The 16,193-nt window shown below is 54.3% G+C and overlaps 1 protein-coding gene across 2 annotated transcripts in view; it reads right to left on the bottom strand.

Annotated features, from left to right (window-relative positions):
* Nucleotides 1-377: 377 nt before the first annotated feature.
* JDP2 (Jun dimerization protein 2) overlaps nt 378-16,193 on the bottom strand; it is a 41,779-nt gene continuing 25,963 nt past the window's right edge. For both annotated transcript variants that reach the window (XM_042990153.1, XM_042990154.1), the window contains exons 3-4: nt 11,157-11,261; nt 378-4,608 (exon numbers count right to left, since the gene is read on the bottom strand). In XM_042990153.1, coding sequence (XP_042846087.1) covers nt 4,423-4,608; nt 11,157-11,261 — 291 coding nt within the window. In that variant the 3' untranslated portion in view covers nt 378-4,422. The remainder of the gene's footprint in view (nt 4,609-11,156; nt 11,262-16,193) is intronic.

Genomic DNA, 16,193 nt, shown 5'->3' with positions numbered 1-16,193 from the left:
TTAAAGGTGCAGGGGATTGCATTTGACGTAGGGGTTGGCTTGTGAAGTCAACATTTAAGGAGAAAATATGGAGTCCATATTAACCTTGAAAATGCCTGTAATTGCTCATTTTGTGGAGAGAAGGGGCCACTGAAAAGAGCCGATCAACATTCTCCAAGGTGCCCTCACCCTTAGGCGCCCTCACCCCAGGGCTTGGGCCTACTGATCACAAGGGCCAGCTAAACAAATCACACCCTTTGAATTGTCTCTTTCTCTCCCTCCAGGCATTTAATTAATTTGCACCAATTCAAAGAGCATATGCTGTAACTCCATTGCAATTTCAGATTTTGTTCCTATTTCCTGAGTTTGCTAAGGGAAGAATGAAAAAAGAAAACTTATTTGTGCTGTGGCTTGTTCTTTTTTTATTATGAAATATAACAAACATACAGAAGAGCGTGAGGAGTATCACCCACCTCTGGCAAATTGCAACATCGTTTTTCCACACTGGATTCGGATTTTTAAAAGGAAACGAAATGTTACACATACAGTTGAAACCCAATGTCCTTCTTAGCCTTGCAGATGCTGCCTTCGACCCCCTTCCCCACCCCACCCCACCCCCATCCCCAGGAGCTTTCCCCATTACTGATTTTGATATTTGATTTTGATAGCAGTCCTGTGCAGGCTTTGATACCTCTATTATGCAATTCTGTGCATACCCGTAAACACTAAAATATCAGCTCACATATCAAGAAAGATTCTATAAATGGTACACTGCATATATCCTTCTGCAACTTGCCCTCCTCTCCTCCAGCTCAGCACCGTGTTCCTGAGATTTATCCACAGCAGTACCTGTAGCCCTCGTTCATTCTTTGAAGCTGCTGAATAATATTTGATTTCCTAAACATACATTTCTGTTCATCTGCTTTTCTGGTCATAAGTATTTAGGTTGTTTCTAGTTTCTCTTTATTACCAACAGAGATGCAGTGAACATTCTGGTCCATTTCTTTGGGCCCCTGTGCTAGAGTCCCTCCAAGGTGTCTACTTAGGAGGGAAACTGCTGGGTCCAAGCATGTGTTCAGCCTTAGAATCACCGGTAATTGCCAAATTGCTTTACACAGGAGTCACACTGATTTCCCACTAGTGGCAAATGCAAGTTCCCTTTAATTCGTGTCCTGACCAACGCGTACTAGTTTCTGCCCATCTGATTGCAAATGGGTCTTGTTCTTCTTGTAGGTTGCACAGCGGATGCTCATAGCCACCCTGGGGCAGAGGTGGCGCAGGCCTTCCTTGTGACCCCCTGGCAGAAAGGCATAGGGAGCCCCAGGGAGGGGATGCTGAACCCAACACAGATGACTGTGGCCACGTAGGAGCCTAACAAACCTAGGAATCTCAGATTCCAGCATTCGTCCCTATGGGAACTGAATACAAGGCCAGAAGGCAAACCGGCTCCTGGCTAGGCGGTAGAAGATTGAATCCTGAACCTATTTGCCTTTTAAGTATGTCTTCTGTACGTACACTTGGAGCCGGGTGTCTGGGGGTTAGGGATACTCATTGTGTGCCGTCTCATCCAGCCCCTGCACGAGTTCTGGCGACTAAGGCCACACCACAAACACGGAGCATTTCCCCTCAGGGGGAGGCCCAGCCAACATCTTGGCCCTGACACCCTACTGGACTGTGACCTTGGGCAAGTTACATCTTCTTGGTGCCTCAGTTTTCTTGTCTATATCATGGGGATGGTGGCACCTACCTCCTGGCAAGGTCATATGGACTGGCCGCGGCCACACGTCTGAAGTGCCAGGCACAAAGATAACATGCAAACGTTAGCTATCACGAGGAAGGCTGTGATGGTGACTTCTTGCTGCCCACAGGAGGTAGCAGTGGTCCCGAAGAAGAAACTCCAAGGGCAGGCTCAGCACAGCACAAGTCACTGATTCTGGGAGACAGCCCATCCGCAGAGGCTAAGGAGGACTCTTCTGGAGGTACAGGCTCACGGCACCCAAGCACGGGACCAAAGGCACCGTGGCCAGTGGCATGCGGTTGTCCTGCAGGGAGGCTGTGGGGTCATTTGAGGGGCCCTTGGAAGCCCACGTCTCTGTTTTCTCTCGGCTTGAAAAATATCAAAGGATTATGGCCCGAGGGTTTACCGTGTGCTGCCATGGCTGCCTATGAGCCGACCATCCCTGCTTCTGAGGCAGAGCTCGGGGTTTCCACACCAAGCGTGTCGGGTGGAGGGGACCTGAGATGGGTAGGTAAGGGGCCAAAGTCGCGTCCGTGACCTGTTCTCATTTCTGTCCGTTTCAGCAGTCCTCATCCACGGTTTGGAAAGCAACCCAAGGTCACTGCTGTCCTTGACCCAAAGGCTCATCATCGACAACTAATGATTTAGCCCCAGTGATGGGACAGAGGACACACGATTAGAAGGCAGAAGAGCAGCGTCCAGTTCCTAGTTGCGCCTCTGTTTTGCTAGGTGAACTTGAATCTTTAGAAGCCTCGGCTTGCACGGCTCTGCGGTGGAGCTAAGGACACCTGCCCCACCCACCTCACAGAGCTGTAATACCAAGTGAGAGGGCATGCACCAAAGGACCTGGGACATGCTGTGTGCCACATAAATGGCAGTTACGGTGTATCACACTGAGCTGTTCCTGCTGCGTGGGTTCGGTGCTCAGCCGTGCAGGTGAGGGCAAGTCGAGTTAGCCACACCCTCTCTGCTGGGTCAAGCCCGCATCTGCCGGGATCACTGGTCTGCTCGGGGATCACAGCACAGCCTGGAACTCTAGCCAGGCCCCCCTAGAACTAAATGTTACCCATGGCCCCACAGGCTCCCTCTTCTAATCAAGTGAGACATCCAACCCCAGCCGATAACCAACAATCACACAGCAAGCTGGCGACGGGTGGAGAGTCATGGCTCTTGGAGGCCAAGTTTAAACGCCAGCTCTGCCCCTCCCTAGCTGGGTAATGTTGGACAAGCCACTTACCCTCTCTGAGCCTCAGTTAAGTCGTTTATACAATGGGGGCAAAGATGCCTACTTCACGCTGTCAAGAGTGAATGAAACTATGTGTGCTTGTCACATAGGAGGTCAACGAATGGGGGCTGCAAGGATTTAGCACATGACTGTTAGCTCCACGAGCACAGGGCCTACCTAGATTTGTTTTATGCCTGGTGACCACTTCGCGCCTTGTGGAGCGCCTGGCCCACGCAGGACGGGCACTCAATCCACTTGGGGAGTGAGTGAATGAACGAAGGGAGTACCGCGGACTTCTTGAACCCCTCGAGCCTGAACTTCCTCATCTGTAAAATGGGCATATAAACACTCACCTGGGAGGGCTGTCGTGAAAACCAAGAGCCGCCAGCCGATGCGCGAAACATCCTCGGACACCGCACAGCGGGAGGCCCGCCGAGCGGGCCTCGCACCCCATTCCCTGGGCAGACACCACAAGAGGCGGCTGAGTAAGTAAGAGTAACGTTTACTGAGCGATACAGGACTGAGTACTGTGAAGGATTTCCCAGGATGGAAACGCACCCCATGCCCGCCCCTGCCACCCCGACACCCAGAGACTACTACAGTACTTAGGAGTTACACACGACGGCCATAACTGCTGGATATCTGTTCGTAACAAACAAACCATAGCATATTTATACTATATCACATCGAGTGATTATAGAAATCCATATATATATTGCTTGTATAAAATCTTTTTTTTTTTGTAAAAAATATTAAAAAAAAAAAAAAAAAAAAAAGAAAGTATAAAAAAACATGTGCAGTTGAAAAGCCCTGCCAGGACAGCCAGTCTGTAAACATTCAGTGAGTATGTGCTTTGGAAGGGCGCCCGCGCCTCGTGCCCACAGCAGACTCCAGCGGGGCCGTTGAGGGCGCGCCCCGGCTGCCGCTCCCGGGCAAGGCCGCGCTGGACCCACGGGGGCAGGTACGGCTGGGCCCCACGTGGCGCCCGCTCCAGCCTCGCATCAGGGTCAGGGGGGGCAGGGCTGGGGGCAGGCAGGCTGTGGTCCCACTCAGTTCCATCCCCAGCCGCATGTTTGTTTGCAACTCATGGCTTTTCCTGGCTGCTCCGAGGTCCCTCGGTGGGTGCCCTGGCGGAGAGGCCATTTGGTTGGGTGTCTTTCTGGCCGGGGGCCTCTGTCCTGCCTCCTTCCAGCTGGGCCCCAGGCAGGACAGCCCCACCGTGGGTCTACTTTGGTCTCAGCGCTTGGTCCTTCTAGGTTTCGTCAGCCCGTTCTTCCCCTTGTGTGGCTGATGTGAGTTTCACAAAAAAGCCCGGCCAGCGCTGGCTGTGCTGAGCCTCATTGTAAAGTTTGTCATGCAGCAAGGAAGGGCCCTCTGGGACCCCTCGTCCTCCCCCCTCTTCCCAAATCCTCCTCCTCCTCCTCCTCCTCCTCCTCCTCCTCCTCCTCCTCTTCTGCCTCTTCCTTCTCCCAGCCCATGGTCACTTCTTCTCTAGCTGCTCCAACAGCGGGTTCCCTTCTGATTCGGGGGTCTTGACGCTGTCCGTCCGGACGATGCAGGTGGGGCGATGCCGGTTCAGCATCAGAATGAGCTGCTGTCGCTCCTGCTTCAGCTCCTCGATCTGGGTCTTCAGCTCTGCATTCATGAGTTCCAGCCGCTCAGATTCCTGTGCACAAAAACAGGGACAGGGCTGTAAGCTCTCACTGGGGACCGGCACTGCCTCTGGGGAGGTACAAGGTACTCCCAGCTAGCATTTGCCTGTTTTCTGCCTGCCAGCCTCCCACTGGAAGAGGCACAGGACCTGCTATTGAGCCCCCAGGGTCCCTGACTTTCTGCAGCAGTGGCCGTCACCCCTGTGACACTGGCCTGTGTCAAAGCGGGAAGGACCCAGGTTATATTCTGGGGCCAGCCTGGCTCATGTCCCACCTCCCTCCTCTCACTCAATCCACTCCAGCCACAGTGACTTCCTTGTAGTCGCTCAAATATGCCAACACTCTCCTGCCTCCGGGCTCTTGCCCAGGAAACAAAGGGTGGGAGAGGAATAGGGACCCAGTGGAACTAGAGCAGGTGCACGCAGGATCCACAGGGGGTGGGAGGGGGCCCGCGGCTGGCAGTGCAGCGGCAAAGCGCTTTGATGTGTGATGTGTAAATGTACATTGGGGCATGCTGGCCTGCGGGATCACTAAGCCCAGCGTGCTCATGTCATTCCTCCCCAAACGAGTACTTCCTATCAGTCCATAATCATTGAAACAGCCTCTTCGTTATCCCCTGTTATCTAGAAGCTTTGGCCACTGGGAGGCGATCAACTGTCACCCTTCTGGATCCAAAATAAAGTTTCCAATAGACCTCAAGTGAGATTCCCAATGAACTTCCAGCTCAGTTGGAGAGACTCCAGGGAAAAGAAGGAAGGAATGCTGGTGATTCTCTCTTGGGGAGGGCGGTGTGGGGGGGGGGGCGGGGTTGTGGGTTCAGAGTGTGGATGGATAGGCGATGAGCAGACCAATTCAGGGCTTAGGGGTCAAAGCGGTAAGACAGGAAGGCTTCGCCAGACTGTGTCTGAGAACTTACAACCCGGTCGAGAGTTGGGATTTACTCAAGGGCCAGCAAAGTTTCGGACCCAGTGGCTCTCGACTCAGAGCGATTTCGCCTGCCAGGAGACATTTGACAGCGTTCGGAGACAGTTTTGGTTGTCCCCCCCCCCCCCCCGGGGAGGGTGGGTGCTACGGCGTCTAGTGGGTAGAGGCTAGGTATGCTCCTAAACCTCTTGCAATGCCCAGGGCGGCCCCGCAACAAGAACTCTCTAGACAAAATGTCAACAGGGCCGCGGTTGGGCAACCCGTACCAGGCCAAGAACAAGCTTCGGTTGCAATCGCGCATGTGACAAAGGAGCTGGGTGACACTGGCTTGGGTCTGTGGGCTTGCCCCTCCGCCGGCGGGGCCAGGCTGGGCAGCCTCCTGCAGGGAGGCACCCCAGGCCGCCGTCCTCCTCATACCGGCTGGCCCGACTGAACTGCCACTTGGTCTGTCTCGGCGGTAACAGCACGAGTGCCTGGGGAGCTCAGAACTGCTAAGATGGGCAGTCCTCGGGACCAGACACTGGTCCTCGGGAGCAGACTCCTCACTGAAGGAGAACGGCCCCCCAAAAAGGAAAAAAGCGCTCTGGGGGAAAACATTAAAAAGCAGCTATGGTGGTTTGGACCCAAGGAGGTATGTGGATTCACACTCATTGATCATAGGAATGGGTGGCTCAGTCAGTTAAGCACCTGACTTGACTTCAGCTCAGGTCACGGTCTCACAGGTCAGGAGTTCAAGCCCCGCGTTGGGCTCTGCTCTGACAGGGAGGAGCCTGCCTGGGATTCTTTCTCTCCCTCTCTCTCTGCCCCTCCCCTGCTCGTACCGCCGCCCCCCCCCCCCAAAATGATAGACATTTTTAAAAGTTATTAAAATGTTAAAGTATATCATGGAATATCCTGCACTCGGACCGGCTGGCTGTCAGAAGGTAAGTGACTGCTTTTTAGTTTTATTTCCTTCTGTTTTCTTGGGTGGTGCTACATGTTTATTTATCGTGTAAGTAGAAGTTGACTTCAGAAGAACCATGATCATAGAAGTTGTCTGTGGTTTTATAACAGCAGTTAACCTGATCTGTTTTGCTAATTAATTGAGAAATGTGGGCTAGGATCTTCACATGTTAATTATGAAGTGAATAACTCTGCTTGCATTTTTGTTTATAGTTTTGCCTTCTGGTAGATATTTATTGCCCTAGAGAAAATGAAACCATTCGTTGTTTCCCAATAGATTGCAAGCGAGTGAACATTCTGTCTCTTCCACTAGGCTGACCAAAGGCGGGAGAAAAAATACAGGGCGAGGGGCTGGGTGTCCTGGTATTTCATCCTGGCTGTGTGACCTTGGCCAACTCAATTCCTTTCTCAAGGCCTCAGTCTCTTCCCAGAGAATATGATTGGCCTAGAGGACTTTAAGCATTAAGATTCTCTGATTTTAGGGGTGCCTGGGGGGCTCAGTCGGTCAGGCATCCCTTTGGCTCAGGTCATGATCTCGCAGTCTGTGAGTTCAAGCCCCACGTCAGGCTCTGCGCTGACAGCTCAAAGCTTGGAGCCTACTTCAGGTTCTGTCTCCCTCTCTCTCTACGGGTCCCCCACTCACACTCTGTCTCTCTCTTTCAAAAATAAAATAAAAACATAAAAAAAAAAGATTCTCTGATTTTATCTTTAAAAAAGTTACCCTAGGGGCGCCTGGGTGGCTCAGTCAGTTAAGTGTCCGACTTCGGCTCAAGTCATGATCGTGTGGTTTGTGAGTTCGAGCCCCGCGTCAGGCTCTGTGCTGACAGCTGGGAGCCTGGAGCCTGCTTCAGATTCTGTGTCTCCTTCTCTCTCTGCCCCTCCCCCCGCTGTGCTCACTTGCGCTCTCTCTCTCTCTCTCTCTCTCTCAACAATTAAAAAAAAAAGTTACCCTAATACACTTAAAATAGAGTTCTATTTCCCAATGTTTTTTGTAAGTATTGGGAAGAAGGCTGATGGCCTCTTCAGAGCCCAAAAGGCCTGTCTGAACTAAAATCCTACCTCTGCCACTTTAGCTATGTCACTGTGAACCATGTTCCCCATGTCCCTGAGCCTGGGCAACCTGAACAGCGTGCTGGGCGGTAGAGGAAGCCCTGGGTTCTAGTCCTGCCTCAGCTGCTGCAGAATCTTGAGCAAACGTTCATCCCTCTGAGTCTCAGAATCCTCGTCAGGGGAGTGGGGGCTGCTTCGCCTCCCCTCCAGGGTCACCATCTCCTTGTGACCATCAAGGAGGGAATGGCCATGAAGAGTGCAGAGTGCCATGGGAGTGTGAGATGGGCTTCCTGCTACCAAAGCCCAGAGAATGAACCGGCGTTAGGCACGGCAGGTGCGGCAGGTACAGAGGCCGGCGTTACAGAAGGGAGAAGCATAGGGACGCTGCTCCTGACTGCAGAGAGAGGAGCTGCTGAGGTAGCCCTGGCTGCCTCAGGAACTCGGCTGGTCCAGGCAGGTGAACTCGGAGATGCTCTAAGAGTCTCCCAGGGTGCATCTAGATGTCCAGGGGTCAAGGATGGGAGAGTGACTTTTTACATCATATATACATGTGTGTGTGTGTGTACACACACATATCCTTTTGTACCTCTGAGCCTTATAAATATTTTACCTGTTCAAAAATAAATTATAAGGGAGCCCTTCACGTCTGTGGGCACTGGCTATCAACACAGCTATCTGCATCCATGTCCTAAACCTCTGTTACCAAGGCCAGAGGGGAAGAGAGGAGCACGGGTGGAGAGGGAGACTGGGCTTGAGTCCAGACTGAGCTGCCTAAACCCCCCTCCTAGACCCCGAGGCCACCAGGGACAGCATGACAGCCATGTAACCGGTCTTCCCGCTGCCCCAATCAGGATCAGCTTACATGGCTAGGACCTGGGGTCTGCCTGCCTGTCCATTCTCCCCCGTGTACTCTAAACTCCAGCCACACTGACATTCTTTTCAATTCCTTAATCACATCCTTAAACACCTCTTGCCTCTGGCCTTTGTTTGCCCTGTTCCTGCTAACCCCTCCACCCTGTCCATCTGGTTAGCTCCTACTCCTCTGTCTCAATGAGCAGTCTTCCCTCAGCCTAGACTAGGATAGGGCCTCTCAGTGTGCTCTCACACCAGGCTTGCCCAACATAAGGCACAGGGTGCATTACCATTCCCCATTTTCTATCTGCTGTCCTCCTGCCTGCTGTGCAGCGGGTACTCACTAAACACTTATGGGATGGATGGATGGATGGATGGACAGATGGATGGACGGAAGGATGGATGGTCAAAGGAATGAATAAATCCCCGCTCTACTACTTGTTGGCAGTGTGAACTTGGACAAATAACTTGACCTCTTCTGAGATATAGGTCAGTCTCTAAAGTGGGGGTAGACGGGGCACCCGGGTGGCTCAGTCGGTTAAGCATCCGACTTCAGCTCAGGTCATGATCTCACGGTTCGTGAGTTCGAGCCCCGCGTCGGGCTCTGTGCTGACAGCTCGGGGCCTGGAGCCTGCTTTGGATTCTGGGTCTCCCTCTCTCTCTGCCCTTCCCATGCTCATCCTCTGTCTCTTTCTGTCTCTCAATAATAAAGAAATGTTAAAAAAAAAAATAAAAAATAAATAAAATGGGGCTAGCCGATGTTTATCTCCCTGAAATGTTATAAGATTAAATGAGGCATGTGGCAATCCTGCATACAGTTGGTGCTCAGCAAATGTTTCTGGAATGTGACGAGCAACTAGCACCATTCATTTGGCACTTTCACTGCCACGGTGTGTGTTCGCTGGGCATATATCTTGCCTGCTAACTGGCTGACAATCCCTTGAAGGCAGGGAACTTGTCTCTTCCCTGCCATGCCTCACCCAGCTCTGCAGGCACTCTGGGCTGGAAATGAGGTGTGGGACACGCCATCCATCTTAAATGCCCGTGTGAGACCCGTGTCTTAGAAACTCCTTGAAAACTTACAGCCCAGTGTCAGTCTACCGTCTCTTCCGAGGAGGCTCTCAGCTCTAGGAGTCTGACTCCCACCTGGAATGGCCATCCCCCTGCCTTAGACGATCAGAGCCCCCAGGTGGACACACAGCCCCACGCTGTCTACACCTGTGACCCCAGATTTTCTCTCTGCCTGCTGCAAGCATGAGAAGAGACCCGTATATACCCCGGCATCAGAGAAAACCAGGGCCGAGTTGGCTAGTCTTCAGCTCCCACCAGAGAGACTGTGTCTGCTCCTTCCTGTGTGTCCCCCAGTGCTCCTAGCACAGTGCTGGGCATTTAGTACCTGCATGAAAATGCTTGTCAACAAATCGACGAGTGAAAGAATGAACAAATGAATGAACAAATGAATGACTGAACGAACAAATGAACTGGAGCTAGCATAGAGCAGTGTTAAGAACAAATGCTTTGAGGGGCGCCTGGGTGGCTCGGTCGGTTAAGCGGCCGACTTCGGCTCAGGTCATGATCTCGCGGTCCGTGAGTTCGAGCCCCGCGTCGGGCTCTGTGCTGACAGCTCGGAGCCTAGAGCCTGTTTCGGATTCTGTGTCTCCCTCTCGCTGACCCTCCCCTGTTCATGCTCTGTCTCTCTCTGTCTCAAAAATAAATAAAAACGTTAAAAAAAAAAAAAAAAAGAACAAATGCTTTGAAGTTAGCCTTGGGCTGGAATCTCAGCTCTACCACTTAGTTGCTGAGGGCCCTGGGCAAGTAACTTAACCTCACCATGCCTTAGTCTCCCCATCTGTAGAAAGAAAATAATGAGGGTACCTACCTCATACAGTTATCGTGCCAACACAGAGATAACATACAGCAGTCCACACACTGCCCAACTTTACAAATGTTAGCAACGCCGTTAACTGTTGCATGCTATAGAACAGAATGGGGCCCACGGTATTATTATCGTTATATATGGTTACAGTTATCATTTAGTAATGAACAAGTGATCTGGAATGCGGAGGCTGGAGACTACCAGCCTGGACTGATTAGCTTTCTGGTCATGTCCCTTCACTGCCATCTACCATTTTTGAGAAGCAGCAAAGGCCTAATAGATGGGACTCAGGGGAGAAAGAACAAACACCCTGCTTGGCACCTTCCAAATGGAAGGTCGGGGACGGGCTCTGAGGGCGGGGGTGGGGGTGGGGGGTAGGCTCTGCTGGCCTTTGGGTGCAGAGCTGACCTCTGGTCCCTGGAGGCAGCAGCTCGGGGGTCGTGTTCAGTGGGGCTGAGGCCAGCCAGATGGGACGCAGGGCTGGAAGAGCCTCTGTCCACCGCTCACACGCGGGGCATGGCGCCATCACCTACGTCGTTAGCATCCACCCTAGACAACTTTGGCAGCCACCAGGCCTTTGAAGCAGGGACCACTTCGCAGTCCTGGGCCATCTGGGCCAATAAGCACCAGCGTCTGACCTGGTAGAGGGGAGCTGGCTCCTCCCACCTTCTCTGGCAGTCAGGGATCTGGGTGGGCCGGACCCGCTCCCCGCTGCCCTTGGTTATCTTGGTTCAGGGAAAGGGCACTGGATGGAAGGCAGGCCAGAACAGGGGGTCGCGGCTGCTTGGGCAGACGGCCAGCAGGCACACACTGATTCCGTGGGCTTTGGTGACGACACACGTCTCCTGGCCCACGAGTGCACAAGCCCGCTCCGAAGGACGAGACAGGTGCCCCGCCCTGGCCAGCTGCCCTGCTCACCCGCTGCAGGAACTCCGTCCGCTCCTTCTTCTTGTTCCGGCATCGGGCTGCCGCCACTTTGTTCTTCTCCCGGCGCCTTTTCCTTCGCTCCTCTTCTTCATCTAGCTGTGAGGGCACAGAGCCGCGGATTAGACATCCAGGCGGGCCTGGAGCACCGCTTCCCTCCTGACACAGACGGCAGATGGACAATGTCCCCCGCAGTGAGGGAGCTATCCCTGTCTGCCAGCCCACTGGCTTCCCTGCTGGTGGGTCGGAAACGCTTCCCAGCCAGCCCACGGATCCTCTTAGAGCAGGTGGGCAAACCTGGGAGGGGTCGGTGTCCCAGGAGGGCCGGGCCGCCTGGGTTCTGCCAGAGTTCAGGAGGCACCAAGCCCGGCAAGTCTATTCACACGGAGGTGACACCCAGCGGGTGGTGACGGCCCCGTTCTCTTGCCCAGCCCAAGCCTTCTGGGCACTATTTTCCAGGCCAGTGGTTCCCAGGTTTGGGAATGCCTTGGGCATGGACATAGATTTCACATTCTACCCCCACATACTTCCGCCTCCCCGAGGTACCTTCGCCCTGCCTCTTGGTCCTTCCAGACGCTCTGATCTACCTCCTGGTGCTAGTAAACAGCCCCCCCCCCCGCCCCCCTATCTCTCCTCACCCGGGTTTGGTCCTTTTCGCTGCTTCTGCAGGTTGTCCCCCACGATACCCCCCCGTATCCCAGGATGCCAGGGCTCCCCCAAGTGCCCTGCACAGACACAAGCAGAGGGGCCTCCTGAGTCTCCGGGTTTGCTTGCTTCTCCCCCAGGATACATTAGAAAATTCACCACGCATAAAATAGGGCCCATTAAGTGGGAAGGGAGAAACTCACTGCCCACCAGCCCTGACCCCAGCAGGATCACTTCGCGGTGGTGCCTCTTGCTGTCTGTTAGCTACCAGGAGAATCCGGAGGACACACAGGACCAGCTGGGCCGGGGGACAGCCTGGAGTCAGAGGCCACTAGAGAAGTCATTGGATTGCCCTGGCCTTGCCAACTCTCTCACTTCTTGAGCCAGTGGGGGTGAATCTGGCAGCCTGAGGCCTGGAACAAGGTCTCAGCTGAGAGGGCTCCAGGCCAGGAAAATAAACACCCTCTCTGTGCACTCCCAGCATGCTCTAGGAGCTTAGGACCGAGGGCCTGGCCGGAGACCAGCACCCACGGCCATCGGCACAGGTCCTGGTAATACAACCTTCTCCTTCTCCACCACCTCTGAGTTTCTCCCTGACCTGCCCCACCCCTCCTGGGAGGCTGGCTGGAGAGGCAGCTTGTCAACACGGCCACACCCAAGCACCTCCCGGCCCCTTGGCCTCCCTTGAAATAGAACCAGAAGTGACAGCACCTCTGGCTGACCCGTATCTGGGAAAATAGAAACCTGGACAAAATTGATTCCACCCAACCTCAACCTCACCCCCACCAGGGCCGAGGTAACCGTGACGACAGGCAGAGGGAAGGAACTGGAGGAAGTGGCCGGCAGTGCAATCTCCCCTCGGCCAGGAGGGTTTGCCCACAAACTGCCAAGGTGATGTGTGCAACCTGGGCACTGCCGGGCTCGCGGGGCCCGGAGCAACCCCGGCTTCTGGCAGAGCAGCCGTTTCCTGGGAGACACCACCTCTGTCCTCCGAGACCCAGCTCCCCGCCCCAGCCCTGCACAAAGCCGCGGGCAAACGGAAGCTGTGCCATCCGTCTGCGGATGCAAAGAGGCTCAACTGGGCCAGGCCGATGGCCGCGCTGGGCGCTTTCCAGCCCCCCTGTCCAGCCTTACCCGTCCCCTCCAGCCATCGCCTTCTCCCCACATATCTCCCCCTTCTCCAAGCCAGCTGGGCCCTCCTGACATAACCTTCCTCGTCTCCTTGGGAGACTCTTATTCAACCTTCGAGAGCAAATGTCACCTCCTCCAGGAAGGCACTTTTGACTCCCCAGACAGAATCGGCTGCTTTTCCTGTGCTGCTACAGGACTTTGAGTCCCCTGCTTTCAGGGTCTCTATCGTATCCCATCATAGTTCTCTGTGTATGCAGGTATCTGTGTTCCCTGCTGAAGGACGGGGGACCCGAGCATCCCCAACACCTGGATAGCACTTAATAGGGGGCTCAGCAAATGTCAGCCACATGAATGAGTGAAATAAACGATTCCAGGGAAAGGTGGCACAGGCTTGGATTCTGTGATTATAAAAGCAAGCTATTGCCTATGTTTGCCTCTGCATAAGCTTTTCCCCAGTGCCAATAAGGGGCCTTTGCTGCCAGGGATGGTCTCTTCTGTCTGTCTGCAGGAGCCCAGCAAAGCGTGGGGGTTGTATCCTGTCTTCCCCAGAAGCACAATGACCAAAGACAGAGTCGCGGCCGGGGGCAGGTCCCCCGGTGGCTGTGGCAGGTCCGCAGGAATCCCGAACAGGCACGGACACACTCCAGGCTGTGCACTGAAGCCTAAACACCCGCTAAAGTTCCACAGCCATCAGCGGCCTCCACGCCCGTCCCCAGGCCTCTCCTGCCCCCACGCTCCACCTCAGCTGACATCTCCCAATAAGGCAAGAAATGGCCCCAAAGCCCCATTACCACACCTTCCCCAGTGACACTGTGCTACATGTTCCCCAAATCCTCCTGCCGCCGCGTAAGAGCCGCCTGAGGAGTTCTGGAAACCAGCTGCTGGAGTCCCGCCAGAAAGAAGAGGGGGGCTGGGCAGTGCCCCTCAGCCCTCTCATCCCCACGGGCCAACTGTGGCCCAGGCCTGGGCGCTCTGTGTCCCCTGCCTGGGACACCTCCCGGCCCCCACCCCCACCCCCCGCCGCTAGCCTCCTCCAGTTCCTTCTCTCACCACAGTCCCAAGGCTGCTGCCCCCGCTCCTTGACGTTCCCGAGTCTCTAAAACATTTGGCCATGAGGGGGTGAGACGGCAGAGTGTTGTCGCCACACACAGCGGGGACGTCTAAAACCGGAACCCCAAAATGGGGCATGATGATTTGTTGCTGCAGACACAGTTGGAAGAACAAGAATGTTTGAGGAGGAGGCTGCTTGACGCCCAATACATTTAAAGACCCATGAGATGAAGGCCTGCTCTCAAACATAGCTCTGGCTCTGTTTTCCCCCAGTTCCCAGGAAGCCCTGGGGCAAAGCTGGCCGTGCACTGGGGTGGGGAGGGAGGGGGAGCCCTGTGCCACACTTCACATTGGAGGGACAGGCTAGGGGGCTCACGGCCAAGGGGGGCCTCCGGTCGAGCAGTCCCTCCTCAGATGGCCCGTTCCCAAGGCCCTGCTCGTGAGCCCCCGGCCACAGCTGACTGGAGCAGGTGCGAACGGCTGACCAGGAGGGGCTGTATTCACTGAGCTTGGACCGCTGGACTGAGGGACCAGCGGCCTCAGCCACGTGTCCAGAGAAGAGGTGCAATCAGGCTGCGATGCTTGCAGATGGGCAGAAGAAACCAAAGACGGTGCGGCGGGAAGGAAACAAACCCTCAGCTACGGAGGGGAGTCAGAGAGACAAAAAGAAGGAATGGCAGACAGAGAGAAAAGCAGGGCCTGGGCCAGGGTGCCGCCAGTGAGGTGCCCAGGACACGCACCTAAGGAGACACTCACTCCAGAGCTCACGCAGGGGCAGGGTCGGCACCCAAGACCGACTGCCTCCTTAAATGCTGTGCGCTGGGCGTCTGGCTCACCTCACCCTGGTCCAGGCCCTGAAAAACAGAGGGAGCTCCAGGCTGAGAAGGTGAAGGCGGAGACAGAGAGGAAAGAGAGAGCAGAGAGAGACAAAGATGGGTGGAGAGAGACAGAGAGGCGGCGCCATTAGAAAGAGAAACACCCAGAGGCATGAACAGAGGTCAGTGGTTAAGACAGGCCAAGTGAACAGACTGAAAGCACACACCGAGGAAGAAACTATCTCAATCCTCCTGATTCCACCGCTGGAGGGGCCTAGGATTCCTGCGCCTTGAGTCCGTGATGCATACCCCTGAGTCTATCCTGAAAAATTCTTCCTCTGGCCTGGAGGGAGTTTGAGAAGGTTTCTGCCTCTTGCAACTGAAAGATGCCCGTGTCTCACAAAGAGCTTGAGCAAACAGAGGTGGCTCATCTTGGTACGTATCCAGTCCTCTGGACTAGGGGTCTCAGCAGGTTAAATGGCTTCAGTGAGCCGAGGACAGTCCTATTACCCTCCCCACTTTACACATGACAAAACTAAAGATATCAAGGCTGCGCAGAAGGTCAGTGGCAGCTTGAAATCCGGGCCTTTTGGCCCCAGGGCCCAAGAGCCTCCTGCTCTTTGAAGGGCTGCTGGTCTATGTGTGCCCCACACACATATGGTAATACGCCCCCTGTCCTTTCAGCTCGGCCTGGTGATGGGATTGTAAGTAGCAACAGAAGCTTCTGACTCTGACGACAATGACCGTGTTGTTTTTCCCTATTCAGGTCTTTTAAAATAAAAACAATTTATTGCCCAAGTAACACTGAATGTGTAACATTAAAGCTGACTGGTTTACGGGGGCCGGCGGGGGGGGGGGGGGGTTGCGCCTGGGTGGCTCAGTCGGTTAAGCATCTGACTCTTGGTTTTGGCTCAGGTCATGATCTCACGGTTTGTGGGATCGAGCCCCGCATCGGGCTCTGCACTGACAGTGCAGAGCCTGCTTGGGATTCTCTCTCTCCCTCTCTCTCTGCCCCTCCCCTGATCACGTGTATGTACTCTCTCTCTCTCTCTCTGTCTCTCTCTCTCTCAAAAATAAATAAACGCTTAAAAAAAAAAGCTGACTGGTTTATGGGAGGGGCTTCCTCCACACCTCTCCTGCAGGCAGCGTGGCTTTCACATGGTGGCAACCTCCTCCCAGATTTGATTTTGAATTCTGATATTTCACAAGCATTTCCAACAAGATATCTTGTGGGACCCACAAAGAGATAAGATGAGAAAGACTAATGATACTTGTTAACCTGAGGCACTGAAACTACGGACACTCTTACATGGACAAAGCAATATAAAGGCAAGAGCAATAAAGCTGGTGACAGGCAGAAGTTGGGGGAGGGGACCCAGGACAAACCCCC

This window comes from Panthera tigris, chromosome B3, assembly GCF_018350195.1.
Source record: "Panthera tigris isolate Pti1 chromosome B3, P.tigris_Pti1_mat1.1, whole genome shotgun sequence".
Taxonomy (NCBI): domain Eukaryota; kingdom Metazoa; phylum Chordata; class Mammalia; order Carnivora; family Felidae; genus Panthera; species Panthera tigris.
This window is presented reverse-complemented; position numbering and strand designations above follow the sequence as displayed.